Consider the following 19294-nt stretch of genomic DNA (forward strand, 5'->3'; position numbering starts at 1 on the left):
ACATGGACAGACCCATGGCTCCAGCTGCATATGTAGCAGAGGATGGCCTTGTTGGACACCAATGGGAGGAGAAACACTTGGTCCTGGCAAAGCTCGACTCCCTAGTATAGAGGAATGTCAGAGTGGGAGGCAGAAAGTAGGGGTGGTTGGAAAGGGGGTACACTCTTATAGAAGAAGGGGATGGAGACAGAATAGGGGACTTATGGGCAGGAAACTGGGAAAGGGAATAACATTTGAAATATAAAAAAAAATCCAATAAAAAAAGTTGTCATTTCACAGCAATAAAATGCTAAGACTGGAGCTAAGAAAAGGAGAAATAAGGATGCTGAAGTGCCTTGGGAGCTTTTTTGGAGTAGAAGTCAAAATCTGTGCCAACTTTGGAAAGAATATCTCTTCCTAGTAAAAGAATGGGGCAGGAGGTACAAGCAGCAAGCTTCATGAACTATCTGAGCAGGGAGCTCCAGAGGTGAGCTCTAGCAGGAAGCTCCTAGAGCAGTGCAGCCAGGGACTCCATGGGGGGACTTCTAGAGTTGTGTTGCCATAGCAGTGACAGTGGAGATTTTGATGACCAATGAAACATGAGGCAAGAAACAAAGTATAAGGGGAATGCTTGGAGCTGAGGTAAAAATAAAAATAAAAAGGGCAGAAATAAAGGTATTTATGGAAAGGGAAGGCAGAAAGGAGGAGGGGTATCTTCCATGATTCCTTGCCCATTACAATTGTAAAGGTTGTCTTTTATTTTATTTTATTTCCTTTTAATGTAGGGAGTTTAAGGGACATTTTTGAGCTAGGTGTGAGTCTGAGTCTTTAGAAGACATCGCAGAGGCATATTAGTCAAGATGGAGTGAATATTTTTGCTAATGGTGACTGGGAGACAAAGTGAGTAGTCAAGGGCATCATCCCTCATGGTCTAGAGTGGCCAATATGGAGGTACCTGTGAGGGAAGGATCATCATCCAAGCTCTGTCACCAAGAGGGTGACATAATAGTCTGAAGAGAAATCCAGGGACCTTTGAGAGGATTTTTGGATAGTTAAAGGCAGACACTGAATTCCAGAAGTATAGCCCCCAAACGTGAAAGGAAAACATCAAGCCAAACTGAGAGGAATGGGCTTGGGAGCCATCTGAGGGAGTCCACAGGAGCTGCTGAAGGTCAAAGTCAGGTGTGTGCTTCCCATTCCCAGAACACAGATTGGGACGCCAGATGCTCAAGGGTCATTACCCAATGTTCTACAGAAGGTTTTGGATGGCTAGTAAGGGGAAAGTCACCAGTTAGCCTCTGTTGGGTGAAGGGAGCAGGCACTAGATGATCTGGAAAGTGCAGAACTGATCAGGGTCCTGTCACAATCTGAGTCATGTCACCAAATTTGGGGGTTCCAGAGTTGGCACAAAACACAACCAGACAGCAAATTCTCAACACAAATAATATTTTATTTATCCTGGAGGGAATAAATGGGAGTCTTCCTCTGGATTGGGCAAAGACAGCAGCAGATGTCTCTGTAGGTGTGATTTTTAAGGAGATAAAGGAAAAGTCTAGATTAGGATAAATTGATCAGTCTTTATCTCTGCCTTTCTGTGTGTCTGGCCTTAGCTCCCTCTATGCCCACCTGTCTGTGTGTGTCTACCTCCTCCCGTGTGTGTGTGTGTGTGTGTGTGTGTGTGTGTGTGAGAGAGAGAGAGAGAGAGAGAGACAGAGACAGAGAGAGAGAGAGAGAGAGAGAGAATCTTAGTGCTAAGGATTATTTCTATAAATGTACTATATCCCAAGCAAATGCTCTTTACAAAAATGTCACCTGAGCCACCTGACACTGATTTCACATTACTAACTGTGGCCCAAGAATAAAAGAAGTATCAAAGAATTCAAGAGCAGAGGTGATATCTTGTGTAAAAGCAATCAGTAAGTAGTCCATCTTAGACATATGCTCAGAATGTGGATAGAGAAGTTTTCTCTGGCTGAGATCAGGAATTAGCAGGTATAGAATCCTTCACCAAGCCTGTTGACTAAGGTTAGATCCCTCAACAAATTTGGACAGAAAGGTCAATCCAAAATGTGCTCTAATATCCACAGATGCCTTGGCACAGGCATGAACACACACATACACACACACACAGACATACACACACATACCTGCACACAGACAGACAAGCACACACAGAGAGACACATACACATATACACACACACATATACATGTACACAGACAGACATAGACACATACAGGCACACAGACACACAGACATACATGCACACAGACAGACATATACACATAGACACACACATGTACACACACAGACACACACATGCACACACATGCACACACAGACACACACACACGTGCACAGACACATTCTCAAATGGTAGTTATATAATAAGTTATCCTTATATTTAAGAGGAGATGAGAATAAAGAGCTATCATTATGCACCTGACTTATGTACAATGTACAGAGAGTCAGAGAGAAAGAAATAGCAGAAGAAAAGGTAAAACTGAAAAATGTCACCAACTACGTAAATATGTATAATTAATAGTATATAGTAGTCTCCCTATCTCATAACTCCTGCATATTTATAATTATACTTGAATAAAAAATAAGACATATTTAATTTGTAAATTAAATTTAGAACAGTTTATAATAATTTAAATTTAATATGAACTACTTACTTTTTTAGAACTGCAGCTAACTCAATTTATTCTTCCTTCATTCTTCCTAGTCCTTTTCACATATATGCATGCATGACATACACATCTACATTTTCCACACAGTAGTGTCTGAAATCTATCTCCCTCCCTTTCTCCTGCTTCTTCTTTTGCCTCTCTCCCCTACTCTACCACCCTTCATTCCCCCATTCTTATACATTCTGTTGACCTTGCTCCCCTAGTCAAGAACCCTAACTGTCTTCTTTGGCCTTACAGGCGCATGCGCTGGTGCAGCGTCGGATGTCCTCTGTGACCATCTGCAGTGCAGCACTCTTACTCTCGCCATTCATCTTGGCCTCATTGATGTATCTGCTCAAAAGCAACACAAACACACAGAACAATGACAGGAAGCAATTAGTAGCTCACTGTCAAATGAATCATTGCTAACATTTTCGTCTCTTTTCTTGTGAATGGAAGTGTGTAAACTCAGTGATGAAGTGTGGATTGAGAAGTATGCCAAGAATATTTCATCAAAAAAGACGTGGTTCGGAAGGCAGGGCATGGCTATGCGATGTGAGCTTAAGAAGCAAATCCCAACACCAGAAGTTTGCTCTTCATGGAAAGAACCAAAAGCCTTCCTAATTTCTAGGGCGGAAAGCATCACATGTTTTGAGTTTGCATGATAGAGTAACTCTGCTGGAAGGAATGATATATGTCCGTGGAGAACTGCTTACTCTAATGTGTAGACTGAAGAGAAAACAATGATCTTGTCAACCAGAACTCCTCAAGTAATAGATAAAATGTATGTTTTAACTAGAGAACAGATAGCAGCAACCAGGCTTTACATCTAGTAAAGCCACACCGGGGGGAGGGATGCATCTGACAATTTTACTAAGAAATGGTGCACTTTTCTGGGGTCACTGGTGTGCAGAGACTGCCATTCCTTTATCACTAAGGAATTAATATATGAACATTAGAAAATACCTTTGGACACCCGCGGATCCCGGCCCGCAGCAGCTCTCTGCTCCCAAACCCCGTGGGAGAGAGACCTCACCGCCTGATCAGGTGGGCACTCCTGAGGCTGCAGAGCGGAGGAGACCACCAACACTGCCCACCCCTGCCCACATCCCTGGCCCAAGAGGCAACTGTATAAGGCCTCTGGGTTCCCGTAGGGGAGGGCCCAGGAGCGGCAGGATCCCTGCGCCTGAGACACCGCCAGAACCTGAAGGAAACAGACCGGATAAACAGTTCTCTGCACCCAAATCCCGTGGGAGGGAGAGCTAAACCTTCAGAGAGGCGAACACGCCTGGGAAACCAGAAGAGACTGCACTCTGTGCACATCCAGATGCCAGAGGAAAACACCAAACGCCATCTGGAACCCTGGTGCACGGAGGCTCCCGGAAAGAGCGGCGCAGATCTTCCCGGTTGCTGCCGCCGCGGAGAGGACTTAGGCAGTACCCCACGAGCAAACTTGAGCCTTGGAACCACAGGTAGGACCAACTTTTCCCCTGCAAGAAACCTGCCTGGTGAACTCAAGACACAGGCCCACAGGAACAGCTGAAGACCTGTAGAGAGGAAAAACTACACGCCCTAAAGCAGAACACTCTGTCCCCATAACTGGCTGAAAGAAAACAGGAAAACAGGTCTACAGCACTCCTGACACACAGGCTTATAGGACAGTCTAGCCACGGTCAGAAATAGCAGAACAAAGTAACACTAGAGATAATCTGATGGCGAGAGGCAAGCGCAGGAACCCAAGCAACAGAAACCAAGACTACATGGCATCATCGGAGCCCAATTCTCCCACCAAAGCAAACACTGAATATCCAAACACACCAGAAAAGCAAGATCTAGTTTCAAAATCATATTTGATCATGATGCTGGAGGACTTCAAGAAAGACATAAAGAACTCCCTTAGAGAACAAGTAGAAGCCTACAGAGAGGAGTCGCAAAAATCCCTGAAAGAATTCCAGGAAAACACAATCAAACAGTTGAAGGAATTAAAAATGGAAATAGAAGCAATCAAGAAAGAACACATGGAAACAACCCTGGACATAGAAAATCAAAAGAAAAGACAAGGAGCTGTAGATACAAGCTTCACCAACAGAATACAAGAGATGGAAGAGAGAATCTCAGGAGCAGAAGATTCCATAGAAATCATTGACTCAACTGTCAAAGATAATGTAAAGCGGAAAAAGCTACTGGTCCAAAACATACAGGAAATCCAGGACTCAATGAGAAGATCAAACCTAAGGATAATAGGTATAGAAGAGAGTGAAGACTCCCAGCTCAAAGGACCAGTAAATATCTTCAACAAAATCATAGAAGAAAACTTCCCTAACCTAAAAAAAGAGATACCCATAGGCATACAAGAAGCCTACAGAACTCCAAATAGATTGGACCAGAAAAGAAACACCTCCCGTCACATAATTGTCAAAACACCAAACGCACAAAATAAAGAAAGAATATTAAAAGCAGTAAGGGAAAAAGGTCAAGTAACATATAAAGGCAGACCTATCAGAATCACACCAGACTTTTCGCCAGAAACTATGAAGGCCAGAAGATCCTGGACAGATGTCATACAGACCCTAAGAGAACACAAATGCCAGCCCAGGTTACTGTATCCTGCAAAACTCTCAATTAACATAGATGGAGAAACCAAGATATTCCATGACAAAACCAAATTTACACAATATCTTTCTACAAATCCAGCACTACAAAGGATAATAAAGGATAAAGCCCAACATAAGGAGGCAAGCTATACCCTAGAAGAAGCAAGAAACTAATCGTCTTGGCAACAAAACAAGGAGAATGAAAGCACACAAACATAACCTCACATCCAAATATGAATATAACAGGAAGCAATAATCACTATTCCTTAATATCTCTCAATATCAATGACCTCAACTCCCCAATAAAAAGACATAGATTAACAAACTGGATACGCAATGAGGACCCTGCATTCTGCTGCCTACAGGAAACACACCTCAGAGACAAAGACAGACACTACCTCAGAGTGAAAGGCTGGAAAACAACTTTCCAAGCAAATGGTCAGAAGAAGCAAGCTGGAGTAGCCATTCTAATATCAAATAAAATCAATTTTCAATTAAAAGTCATCAAAAAAAGATAAGGAAGGACACTTCATATTCATCAAAGGAAAAATCCACCAAGATGAACTCTCAATCCTCATCTTCGATTGGTTTATATACAAGTGTGCAATTTCTAGGCTTGAAAGTAAAATGATGCTATCTGGTGCTGGATAGAGGAGCCTTATTTTTTATTATGGCAGCTTGCTATTTTTGTAATATGGTGATTTGGTTGAACACATTAAAGTACAGTAGTAACTGATCTCCCCCTCTTCCTGGATGAGTGAGGAGATGATTAAATGTTGATGTCAGCATCCATGAGCATATTCAGATGAGCTTCTGCTTCTGTTGAAAAGGATGCTGTGTTTGATTGTGGTCCGAAGCTTTGAAGCACTACTTGGCATCTCCTTCCTTGGAGGTCTCACTGTTTAAACATAACAGATTTGATAGCTTGTTGGTAAGGTGAGGTCCAGCTTGTCTCCACTAGGACATCTTCATGTGAATCCGGTGGTTATACGGTTTTGTTCTAGGGATATTTCATTTTTTTAATAACGGTTTTAGCTGACATTCATGGAGAGAATGAATCCTTAGAAGTGTGCCACTAGTGAAAGGAAATCCTGTCTAGAGTATGTTTCTTTACAAAGCTGTGTCACACCATCCTTTGGGCCCTCTGCTGGAAAAGTAGAATCAAGTCTCAAATAATGCCTTTTAAATTGTATCCTCTAGTATTATAGATGTAGGACAGTACTGTATCATACCTCTGTGGATGTAAAATAGCTTGTACCTGCTTTATGATACGTAGTAGTGACCGTGCTTTATCAGAGCTGTTTTTAATGATGTTGCTCAGAATGTTTTCTTTCCAGATGATGATTGAGAAGCTAATTTAAAAAAAAAATGGTGCCAGGTACCACAAGAGTAACAGAACTGTGCTGTTTTCTCGGGTTTTGTTTTTTTACTTTTTTTTTTTTTAATGGAGTGTGCTGGATGTCTCTACAGTTTTGTTCAGATGACTGCAGAACCTGGAAAAGCTGTTGCTGCTGTTGATGCATAACACACTGCTATTATTGGTCTTTTTATATAAATATAAATATATATATACAGATATATAATTTGAATTTTTTGAAACTTTACCTGTGCTGTCAACTTTCGAAAAAAGTATCCCCGTTTACTGTGTTGAGTTGGCACTGTACAGAAATTAACAGCCATATTGGTCTAGAAATGTTGAACTTAAGTTTTTTCCATTTGTACAGGGGTAACACACTGTATTAAATATGTAAGGTCTTATATACGTGGGTTTGATTACAAAAACTAATAAAGTATTCTCTAAATAAAAAAAAAACAAAAAAAAAACAAAAAAAAAATTAAGCAGACAACCCAAGCTGCAGTTTCTTAGGGAGAGGGAAGGCAAATTAGAAGGGAACTAACATCACAGACAATCAAGTTATTGGTCCCCAGAACCACAAAGAAAACAAAAAATGAAAAACAAAACAAAAAACCCTTGAGTGTGGTGGTTCAGACCACCAACTCTCCATCACTCTGGTGGGCTGAGGTAAGAGGTTCAAAGAAGTGAATTCAAGAGCTCTATGAAAACCTCTGTCAACCTGCCCCTCCAATTACTGGTTCCCAATCTTTACCGTCTGGTCAACCCAGGAATTAGTTTAATTGTATATGTCATAGAGCTCCAGAATTATCAGAAAAGGTTATTTAGTAAGCTGGGCATGCTAGTGCAGATCTCTAATCCTAGTACTCTGGGGGCTTGGAGGCAGCCTGGGTTAAACATTGAGACCCCATCTCACAGATATAAACAAAAAGGGTTATTAAATCTATATAAAACACCATTAGTAATTAATAAAGAATATTTTTGCTTCGCTTAAAAAAAAAAAAAAAAAAAAAGAAAATACCTTTGGAGGAAAAACCACCACCATTTTTTCTGTTCCTTGGTACTGTAATTTAAAAAGTGAGAAAAAATTAGAATGTGGGAAATATTTATGCTAAGATGTTTAAAATAAACATAAAAATATTATAAGTCAGTTTTTACCAATGAGGTACAGGTGTAATTTGTGTCTTCTACAAAATTGGGCTTTCATTGACCAATTCTTTAACTGGTGTCCTAATATGATAGAAAGTTCACTACTGTGAAGGCCGATTGGGAGTTTAAAGACCGGACTGTAACTATGAAACAAGAGCCTTGTTGATGTCTGGGCAATCAACTGCCCTAAGCTTTAGTTTCCTGTGTATAAATGTGTAATTAAGGCTTACAGTGTCCAAACAGCTTGAGGCTGGGTTTATATGAAGTCATGTCCCTATTCACATTAAATCACATGCAAAGCAATTGACATTTGGAGAAATCACAAGCTATTTTTAAAGAAGACCGATAAAGGAAAAAAAAAGAATCCTGTGACTTATTTTCTTATGCAGACTACAGAATTTGTAATATGTGACTTTAGTTCTCACGAAAACAGGCTTTCATTTCCGAGAGTCTCATAACGAACAATTCATTTAGCGCTAACTCCTAACAAGCCCTCTGCTTCTTCATGTAGCATTTAGAACTGTAATTAAAAGAGCCAAGTATTCACCATCATTTCTGACACTTAATGAAATTGCATGTAGCTTGAGTGTTTCCATCAAGCGACATCGGTCACATTCGCAGGGTGGTGTGAGCATCAGCATTATTTCATGGAAGAACGCGCTTTTCTTATCCAAACAGCAAATCCTGGCTCATACACCAGGGGGCGTTTTCCTTTCCTTCTATTCTTCTTTCTTCTTTCTTCTTCTTTCTTCTTTCTTCTTTCTTCTTCTTTCTTCTTTCTTCTTTCTTCTTTCTTCTTTCTTCCTTCTTCTTCTTCTCCTTCTTCTCCTTCTTCTCCTTCTTCTCCTTCTCCTTCTTCTCCTTCTCCTTCCTTCTTCTTCTTCTTCTTCTTCTTCTTCTTCTTCTTCTTCTTCTTCTTCTTCTTCTTCTTCTTCTTCTTCTTCTTCTTCTTCTTCTCTTCTTCTTCTTCTCTTCTTCTTCTTCTCTTCTTCTCCTCCTCCTCCTCCTCCTCCTCCTCCTCCTCCTCCTCCTCTTCTTCTTCTTTTTTTCCCATCTTTATTAACTTGAGTATTTCTTATTTACATTTTGATTGTTATTCCCCTTCCCGGTTTCCGGGCCAACATCCCTCTAACCCTTCTCCCTCCCCTTCTATATGGGCTTCCCATCCTCGTCCTCCCTTCATTACCGCCCTCCCCCCAACAATCACTTTCACTGGGGGTTCAGTCTTGGCAGGAACAAGGGCTTCCCCTTCCACTGGTGCTCTTACTAGGATATTCATTGCTACCTATGAGGTCAGATTCCAGGGTCAGTCCATGTATAGTCTTTAGGTAGTGGTTTAGTCCCCGGAAACTCTGGTTGGTTGGCATTGTTGTTCATATGGGGTCTCGAGCCCCTTCACGCTCTTCCAGTCCTTTGTTTCAATATTTGTGATATTTCCATCTTTTAGAAAATTATGATTCATGCTTTTAACAACATTGATGCACAGATTTTTTTTTAATCTGGGTGCTACACCCAGGACTGAGGCTACAGTCACATGGAAATTCATTGTAACTTCCCATGGAATCATGGGCAGCTTCTTCCTCCAAGGAGTGGCAATTTACTGAGTCTACCATTAACTGCTCCCACACTTCCTACCGGCATTGTGTTTGTAACCAGCTACATTAGAAACGCTGGAAATTCCTATGGCCCTAACCTACATATAGACCTGCATAGCACATTTAGTAACATGGAATTATAAAACAGACATAGCTGAAGCCTCAGAGGCATTTGGTGGTTTGCATGCCTAAAAATTCCTAGGACACATTTAACTGAATGCTAATTATATTCTAAATTGTGTAGGAATAATTTCAAATTTTACCTCCTTCATTAAAAAAGCTTCATAGAAATGCTCTCAAGAAAGATTTCATATATCCTTAATTAAAAATACTTCCTCTCCTATGCAGACTGGGACAAGTGGCAATAATGGATTATCTACAATGAGTTAGCCAATGGGTTTTTAGAAAGTAGATATTAGGAGAATGACAAGCATAAACTTCTTTCTGAAATGCTGTGGAAATGGATACCCTATGTCATTTACAGAGTCACAAACTATGCAAAGTTCAGTAAACACAGAGGTATCTTTGCTAGCTGGTTTGGCTCTGTGGTGATGCTGGAGGTTTGGGTGGAGGAAGGAGGGGAGGAGGATACCACGTGCACACGAAGAACTCTTTATGTAAATAACAAATATAAAAGCTGATGTGTGCTTGAAACACAGAGTTGGGTAGAGTTAGCAAGTCAGTTTGCATCCAAAAGACCCACTCAGGAGGTTCAGGGTGCCCAGCCAGAATCCCTTTCCTCAGTCTACCTAAGGATGCATGCAGAAAAACTCAACAAAGCCCAGCACTTGGGAATGTAATTATTTTCTTAATTCAATACTATTCTTTAGAAAAATCCATTTGGGAATAAACATAAATTTGTAAAACTAACCTGGACTTCCCAACATCACTGGAAAAGAAAGATTAAACTCATGTAGCTTTAGAGCTCCCATAATAGCAGACCACTGTGAGATGAGGACCATGGAGTAAATCCATGCAGCCCACAACCTTTACAGCACCTTAGCAGCCCCCACCTTTCACACCTTGTACAACTGTTTTCAAACTCCGCTGATAAAAATATAAGGAATCTCTCCCAGCCTGCCCACTGTTGATCCATTTATACACATTAATATGCAAAAACCAGCATCGTGGGAGGTAGAGGGGAAACAAGTGTCAACACAGGCCAGGAAAACTCAACAGTTTATACACAATCGCCTAAAAACAGATTCTTTAAAAAAAAAACAAAAAACTATAGGTTCCTTGTTTGCTAAAGAGTGTGAAGCTGACCCTGGATTTCCACAGCCTGCAGCTTGTTAATGCAGGTCCAAGCTTTAGGTCTTACCAGAAGGTGGCCACGAAATTTTCCATGGGCCAGCAAAGGAAGATGGACTTGGAGGCAGTCCTGTTGTCTCCTCCCACAAGGTCTGCATAGTCACAAATCCAGAGGTAACTCAGTGGGATGATATATTTTATCTTAAACTTCTTCTTGTGTCTAGGAAGGGAATCAAACAGCTCTATTAGCTTGCTTTGCAATGTAGGTGTAACTGCTCACGGCAATACCACTCTTCCTCTTCAGAGCAGAGGGCCACCCATCCGTCTCTATCATCCAGGCACAGCTCATCTGAAGGTAGATGGCTCTCAACAAAGCTTGCAGCTAGGAAAGTTTATATCACATTCAAACTAAATATACTTTTCCATCACCACAAAAAGCCAGAGATTGTCTGGTATTTTACAACATAAAAGTGTTTAAGATTACTGTACTGTGTATTTTTAAAAGGTGAAGATTTTAGACTCCACATGTGTGAGGCTAGACATTCCACGTCAGCAATTCTCCTCATTATTTCCCGAAGGTCTATGATGTCCTCCTTTCTTATAAGCCAAACCACGAAAGTTATATAAAAGCAAGAGACAGCTGTCCCATCCCATAACAATTCTGAGCAGCAGCCACATGCTAGGAAATATTTCATATATTCTAAGGTCATTGAATGCTGCATTCCTCAAATAACTGCACAAACTCATCTTCTCCAGACCTACTTTGCAGTTGAGGCAACTCTGAAAGCAGTCAATAAACTAGAGAATGGTCTAGACCGTGACCTAGGCTGCCCAACTGCCAGCCACAGCTCGATATGGCCAGGGCCCTGCGGTTCTCACCCACTTCTCACAGCATCTGCTGACATAAATTCTGTGGAGTAAGTCTGCAATCTTTCTCTACTTCCTTTTCTTTCCTTGCCAGAGCTGTTACCTTTTATACTGGATTTAGTCTTTGTTTTGAGAGCAAATGGAGAAATTACATGACTTTATTACAAGTGGAGTGACATGCGGCCTTTACGTCTATGTAGCATACATTTATCAAGAGGGTACATGCATCAAGAGGGTACCTGTCAGTCATATTTAGCGATATTTAATTTGGAGAAAAAATGTTTTTATACAGGTAATGAGTTCCTTAAACTTGGAATTTCCCTCAATCAGCCAGAAATGTGATGGGATTATTGGCATGTGCCAACATGCCTGGCGCTTTCTTTATTCTTGATCGTATTCTCCACAGGAGTGGACAGCAAAATAGACCTTTCACTAATTCTTATTTAAGAAGCAGGGACAAATTGCTTGCCAGAAAAAGAAAACAAAAAAAAAACCCTTTATATTATTGTACAGTTATGGACTGGTGAAATGGTCACCTTTCCCAAGGAGAAAAGGATTACATAAACACATACATATTATTAGACACAACCAAAAGATCATTCAACAAGAAGAGATGGCGCTTCTTTTTCCTCCAGCCTCTTCTGAATTCCACGGGCCCTTCGAGCAGCAAGCTTCCACGTACGCCATGAAATAGTGTCGCTTTCTCACCGTGGGTTTCCATGTGAGGAGAAAGCTTTTTCCTGGTACAGGCCAAACACTAACAGAACAGATAATCAGTAGATAGTTTATGGAATACATTTTACATGATAAATGTAAAGGTTGACATGAAATTAAAACAGTCTCAATTGTTAAAGCCAATCTCCACTACTGTGTGTGCGTGTGTGTGCGTGCGTGTGTGTGCGTGCGTGTGTGTGTGTGTGTGTGTGTGTGTGTGTGTGTGTGTGTATTGAATGGAGGTGAATAGAAATAAAATAAAATTAGATCAATGTATCAAAATGCCATAATGAAACTCATTACTGAGAAGATCTTTCTGTCTATACAGTGTGTCTTTAAATCTCCAAACCCTGGTGATGGTGATATAGTAGATTTTGAAGTCTGAAAACTCATGTGTTTACTGACCTATTAATATTTAAATTAAAAAATTAGGAAGATCTACTAAATTTCACATGAAGCCTGACTTTGAATTATTACTGATTTAAATGGTCTGACACATTGAATGGGGTTAAATAACAAAATAAGCTTTATATATCAAAAAATACTACAGTAAAATCCATTACTTTGTCTATTGTCTTAAGTAAGTTTAAAGGAAATAAAATCAAGATCGTGGAGGGTTTTTTTTCTAATTTATATCTATAAACTCAATATTTACATGAACAAAGGTTTACTCTGCCCAATCACAAGCCATAGCTTTCAAAGGAGACAGATAGAGGCAGTAGTTTTTATAAGTTAAGTTACGAATAACCAGTGAAAGTAAAGGTAAAGGGGGACATCTGTACACATGTAAGACATTGGTAGGGTGATTGTGAAATAGTTCTAATTTGTTTTCAGGTTATTTGACAACACAGATAAGTAACCATTACAGGAAATTCAATTCTATCCAGATTTTGAAAACAGATGTTATGAAAAATCAAGTAACATTTGAAACATCAAACTATTTCTGGAAACAGAAGACATCTTAATATATTTCTTGAAATTTGATCTTTTGTCAACCAGAGTCTATTGTCACAATAAGGAAAACTACTAGATAGGAAAGAACATAAAACTGCTCTCATAACTCAGATGTTCCCCTAGATATTTATCTGACTTGTAGCCCTGAGCATGTCTCCCTAACAGAATAAATGTTGCCTTCTTGAGTTGAACAGCACTGAACATTATAAACAGGAGTTACATTTCATGAGGCCAGTGGTGATGTTAAGAATTAGTTCACGTGCTCTGAAGGAAACAAATAAAAACACTTCCTTAAACCACCAGGTTCTCCTCAGGTTGAAAATGGGTGTTGAAAGGAGAATACCTTCACAGGGATCCTGGACCGGGTAGTCTTTCAAAGGACTTGAAACTCTACTTCTTCCTTGGCACTAAACATCAAAGACAACTACAGCAGTTGGCAGACCAACTGCTGAAGTGTGAGAGTTCTGCAGGAGTCATGGTGACAGACCAAAGTGATGTCATGGTTCTAAGCCTCATGTTGTAACTGAAAAGGCGTCACATTTATTTCATTTCCATTGAATTTTGGCTTAATAAAAATTATGTTTGAGAAATTTTGAGATTCACAGTAGTCAAAGGAGTAGCACAGATTCTCTCAATGTTTATAGTGATTCAAATCAATAGTAAACCTTATCTCCAAACTCTAGTGCAGTCTCGTAATCCGGTACAGATTATAGTGTGGTAATCCCTGTTGTGATGGCTAGAATGGTAAGTGATGTTTGATTAAATGATTTGACACCTGGTAAGAGCAGTTTTGATAATGTCAGGTCACAGTGAACTGTCACCTTTCAAATGGGAGCTTCTGAGAGAGCACCCAATGAGATGGGAAGTCAAGCAGAGTAGGAGACTAGTCTTTATCTCTGAAAATGATAAAGCTTAACACAAGATCCAGAAGAAAAGAAACCTTATTCAATTCAAAGGGGTCCCATTCCCAAGTGCTACCATCCTTTAATATTGCCTCATTGGGGCCTAAACATTATCAATGAGTCCATGGGAACAAACCGTATCTGATTACAGGCCCAGAATGTTAATTCTGATACTAATAAGATAGGATGTTCACACTACAGCGAAAATGCTCTATTTCTGTACAGTCATAAAGGTTGACCTTTTGATATTGACCATGCTTTTAATCACCAGTACATGTTTATTCATTCTTCTTTTCTCTAGCACTGTGTTTTCAAGGACACCATATTTCATTAACAAAGGGCATACACTGCCTTTTTGTAATTTTTCTCAATCAGCATAATTGGAGGTTCACTCGGTGATTCATATGACTGTGTTGTCAATGGAAGTTCAGTTACAGAGTATTGCATATACATCATGCCTGTGTAACACATATTCCTTGATACTGCTCTTTGCTTCACTACTGAAATCATTGTGGTTGCCTCCAGTTTGGTGATGTTGTAAATCTAGTAATTATAATAATATGTACAGAGGTTTTCCCATTTTTATTGGGTATTTATGTATTTACACTCAAATGCTTTCCCCTTTCTCTCCTCTCCCATTCCCTTTCTCTCCTACCCCTGCTTCTGGGAAGGTGCTCCTACTTTCACCCATCCACTCCCACCTCAAAACCCTGGCATTCCCCTACACTGGGGAAACAAGTCATCACAAGACCAAGGGCTTCTCCTATTGACGCTAGACAATGCCATCCTCTGCTACAAATGCAGCTAGTAGAAGAGAAAATGGGGAAGAACCTCGAACACACATGCACAGGGAAATTTTCCTGAACAGAACACTCCCTGTGCATATGTGTTCGAGGCTCTTCCCCATTTTCTCTTCCATTAGTTTCAGTTTTATGTGGAGGTCCTTGATCCTCTTGGACTTGAGCTTTCTACAAGAGGATAAGAATGGATCTATTTGCATTCGTCTACATGCAGACAACCTGCACCATTTGTTGAAAATCCTGTCTTTTTTCCACTGGATGGTTTTAGCTCCTTTGTCAAATATCAAGTGACCATAGGTGTATGGGTTCATTTCTGGGTCTTCAACTCTATTCCATTGATCTACCTGCCTGTTTCTGTACCATGCAGTTTTTTTCACCATTGCTGTGTAACAGTGATTGAGGTTGGGGATGGTGATTTCCCCAGAAGTTCTTTTATTGTTGAGAATAGTTTTCACTATCCTGTGTTTTTCGTTATTCCAAATGAAGTTGCAAATGGCTCTTTATAACTCTATGAAGAATTGGATTGGAATTTTGATGGGGATTGCATTGAAGCAATCTGTAGATTGCTTTTGGTAAAATGGCCATGTTTACTATATTATTCCTGCCAATCCATGAGCATAGGAGATCTTTCCATCTTCTGAGATCTTCTTCAATTTCTTTCTTCAGAGACTTGAAGTTCTTATCATACAACTTGCTTGATTAGAGCCACACCAAGGTATTTTATATTATTTGTGACTATTGTGAAGGATATCAATGCCTTAATTTTTTCTCAGCCTGTTTATCCTTTCAGTAGAGGAAGGCTACTGATTTGTTTGAGTTTATTTTATATCCAGCCACTTTGATGAAGTTGTTTTTCAGGTTTAGAAACTCTCTGGTACACCCGCGGATCCCGGCCCGCAGCAGCTCTCTGCTCCCAGACCCGGTGAGAGAGAGACCCAACCGCCTGGTCAGGTGGGCACTCCTGAGGCTGCAGAGCGGAAGAGACCACCAACACTGCTCACCCCTGCCCACATCCCTGGCCCAAGAGGAAACTGTATAAGGCCTCTGGGCTCCCGTGGGGGAGGGCCCAGGAGCGGCAGGACCCCTGCCGGAGACACCGCCGGACCCTGAAGGAAACAGACCGGATAAACAGTTCTCTGCACCCAAATCCCGTGGGAGGGAGAGCTAAACCTTCAGAGAGGCAGACAGGCCTGGGAAACCAGAAGAGACTGCTCCCTGCACACACATCTCGGACGCCAGAGGAAAAAGCCAAAGACCATCTGGAACCCTGGTGCACTGAAGCTCCCGGAAGGGGCGGCACAGGTCTTCCTGGTTGCTGCCGCTGCAGAGAGCCCCTGGACAGCACCCCACGAGCAAACCTGAGCCTCGGGACCACAGGTAAGACCAAATTTTCTGCTGCAAGAAAGCTGCCTGGTGAACTCAAGACACAGGCCCACAGGAACAGCTGAAGACCTGTAGAGAGGAAAAACTACACGCCCGAAAGCAGAACACTCTGTCCCCATAACTGACTGAAAGAGAGGAAAACAGGTCTACAGCACTCCTGACACACAGGCTTATAGGACAGTCTAGCCACTGTCAGAAATAGCAGAACAAAGTAACACTAGAGATAATCTGATGGCGAGAGGCAAGCGCAGGAACCCAAGCAACAGAAACCAAGACTACATGCCATCATCGGAGCCCAATTCTCCCACCAAAACAAACATGGAATATCCAAACACACCAGAAAAGCAAGATCTAGTTTCAAAATCATATTTGATCATGATGCTGGAGGACTTCAGGAAAGACCTGAACACACTTAGGGAAGCACAGGAAAACATTAATAAACAAGTAAAAGCCTACAGAGAGGAATCGCAAAAATCCCTGAAAGAATTCCAGGAAAACACAATCAAACAGTTGAAGGAATTAAAAATGGAAATAGAAGCAATCAAGAAAGAACACATGGAAACAACCCTGGATATAGAAAACCAAAAGAGGAGACAAGGAGCTGTAGATACAAGCTTCACCAACAGAATACAAGAGATGGAAGAGAGAATCTCAGGAGCAGAAGATTCCATAGAAATCATTGACTCAACTGTCAAAGATAATGTAAAGCGGAAAAAGCTACTGGTCCAAAACATACAGGAAATCCAGGACTCAATGAGAAGATCAAACCTAAGGATAATAGGTATAGAAGAGAGTGAAGACTCCCAGCTCAAAGGACCAGTAAATATCTTCAACAAAATCATAGAAGAAAACTTCCCTAACCTAAAAAAAGAGATACCCATAGACATACAGGAAGCCTACAGAACTCCAAATAGATTGGACCAGAAAAGAAACACCTCCCGTCACATAATTGTCAAAACACCAAACGCACAAAATAAAGAAAGAATATTAAAAGCAGTAAGGGAAAAAGGTCAAGTAACATATAAAGGGAGACCTATCAGAATCACACCAGACTTCTCGCCAGAAACTATGAAGGCCAGAAGATCCTGGACTGATGTTATACAGACCCTAAGAGAACACAAATGCCAGCCCAGATTACTGTATCCAGCAAAACTCTCAATTAACATTGATGGAGAAACCAAGATATTCCATGACAAAACCAAATTTACACAATATCTTTCTACAAATCCAGCACTACAAAGGATAATAAATGGTAAAGCCCAACATAAGGAGGCAAGCTATACCCTAGAAGAAGCAAGAAACTAATCGTCTTGGCAACAAAACAAAGAGAATGAAAGCACACAAACATAACCTCACATCAAATATGAATATAACGGGAAGCAATAATCACTATTCCTTAATTTCTCTCAATATCAATGGCCTCAACTCCCCAATAAAAAGACATAGATTAACAAACTGGATACGCAACGAGGACCCTGCATTCTGCTGCCTACAGGAAACACACCTCAGAGACAAAGACAGACACTACCTCAGAGTGAAAGGCTGGAAAACAACTTTCCAAGCAAATGGTCAGAAGAAGCAAGCTGGAGTAGCCATTCTAATATCAAATAAAATCAATTTCCAACTAAAAGTCATCAAAAAAGATAAGGAAGGACACTTCATATTCATCAAAGGAAAAATCAACCAAGATGAACTCTCAATCCTAAATATCTATGCCCCAAATACAAGGGCACCTACATATGTAAAAGAAACCTTACTAAAGCTCAAAACACACATTGCACCTCACACAATAATAGTGGGAGATTTCAACACCCCACTCTCATCAATGGACAGATCATGGAAACAGAAATTAAACAGTGATGTAGACAGACTAAGAGAAGTCATGAGCCAAATGGACTTAACGGATATTTATAGAACATTCTATCCTAAAGCAAAAGGATATACCTTCTTCTCAGCTCCTCATGGTACTTTCTCCAAAATTGACCATATAATTGGTCAAAAAACGGGCCTCAACAGGTACAGAAAGATAGAAATAATCCCATGCGTGCTATCGGACCACCACGGCCTAAAACTGGTCTTCAATAACAATAAGGGAAGAATGCCCACATATACGTGGAAATTGAACAATGCTCTACTCAATGATAACCTGGTCAAGGAAGAAATAAAGAAAGAAATTAAAAACTTTTTAGAATTTAATGAAAATGAAGATACAACATACTCAAACTTATGGGACACAATGAAAGCTGTGCTAAGAGGAAAACTCATAGCGCTGAGTGCCTGCAGAAAGAAACAGGAAAGAGCATATGTCAGCAGCTTGACAGCACACCTAAAAGCTCTAGAACAAAAAGAAGCAAATACACCCAGGAGGAGTAGAAGGCAGGAAATAATCAAACTCAGAGCTGAAATCAACCAAATAGAAACAAAAAGGACCATAGAAAGAATCAACAGAACCAAAAGTTGGTTCTTTGAGAAAATCAACAAGATTGATAAACCCTTAGCCAGGCTAACGAGAGGACACAGAGAGTGTGTCCAAATTAACAAAATCAGAAATGAAAAGGGAGACATAACTACAGATTCGGAGGAAATTCAAAAAATCATCAGATCTTACTATAAAAACCTATATTCAACAAAATTTGAAAATCTTCAGGAAATGGACAATTTCCTAGACAGATACCAGGTATCGAAGTTAAATCAGGAACAGATAAACCAGTTAAACAACCCCATAACTCCTAAGGAAATAGAAGCAGTCATTAAAGGTCTCCCAACCAAAAAGAGCCCAGGTCCAGACGGGTTTAGTGCAGAATTCTATCAAACCTTCATAGAAGACCTCATACCAATATTATCCAAACTATTCCACAAAATTGAAACAGATGGAGCCCTACCGAATTCCTTCTACGAAGCCACAATTACTCTTATACCTAAACCACACAAAGACACAACAAAGAAAGAGAACTTCAGACCAATTTCCCTTATGAATATCGACGCAAAAATACTCAATAAAATTCTGGCAAACCGAATTCAAGAGCACATCAAAACAATCATCCACCATGATCAAGTAGGCTTCATCCCAGGCATGCAGG

General features: G+C 40.4%; 1 protein-coding gene across 2 annotated transcripts; it reads right to left on the reverse strand.

The window, feature by feature from the left end:
* Window positions 1–1408: 1408 nt before the first annotated feature.
* On the reverse strand, window positions 1409–13609 carry LOC120099294 (rho GTPase-activating protein 20-like). 2 transcript variants are annotated; one of them, XM_039100439.2, is made up of 6 exons: window positions 13473–13609; window positions 12034–12218; window positions 10665–10814; window positions 7621–7662; window positions 2908–3002; window positions 1409–1495 (listed from the first exon to the last, which is right to left on the reverse strand). In XM_039100439.2, coding segments are annotated over exons 2-6 (438 nt in total). In that variant the 5' UTR covers window positions 12183–12218; window positions 13473–13609; the 3' UTR covers window positions 1409–1493. The 2 variants fall into 2 exon arrangements, with proteins under 2 accessions (XP_038956367.1, XP_063136611.1); XM_063280541.1 differs by having other exon boundaries at window positions 1409–3002; window positions 13473–13608.
* Between the last annotated feature and the right edge of the window lie 5685 nt (window positions 13610–19294).

This window comes from Rattus norvegicus, chromosome X, assembly GCF_036323735.1.
Source record: "Rattus norvegicus strain BN/NHsdMcwi chromosome X, GRCr8, whole genome shotgun sequence".
Classification (NCBI taxonomy): domain Eukaryota; kingdom Metazoa; phylum Chordata; class Mammalia; order Rodentia; family Muridae; genus Rattus; species Rattus norvegicus.

What these genes read in the sequence shown, in the direction of transcription:
- LOC120099294 (XM_063280541.1), bottom strand. Translation starts at nt 12,182, where the DNA reads ATGGAAACCCACGGTGAGAAAGCGACACTATTTCATGGCGTACGTGGA. An exon ending in TTGGTTGTGTCTAATAATAT is followed by an intron (nt 10,815 to 12,033) that starts GTATGTGTTTAT and finishes TTCCCTTCCTAG; the next exon opens with ACACAAGAAGAAGTTTAAGA. An exon ending in TGGTGGTTTTTCCTCCAAAG is followed by an intron (nt 3,003 to 7,620) that starts GTATTTTCTTTT and finishes GCTTTTGAGCAG; the next exon opens with ATACATCAATGAGGCCAAGA.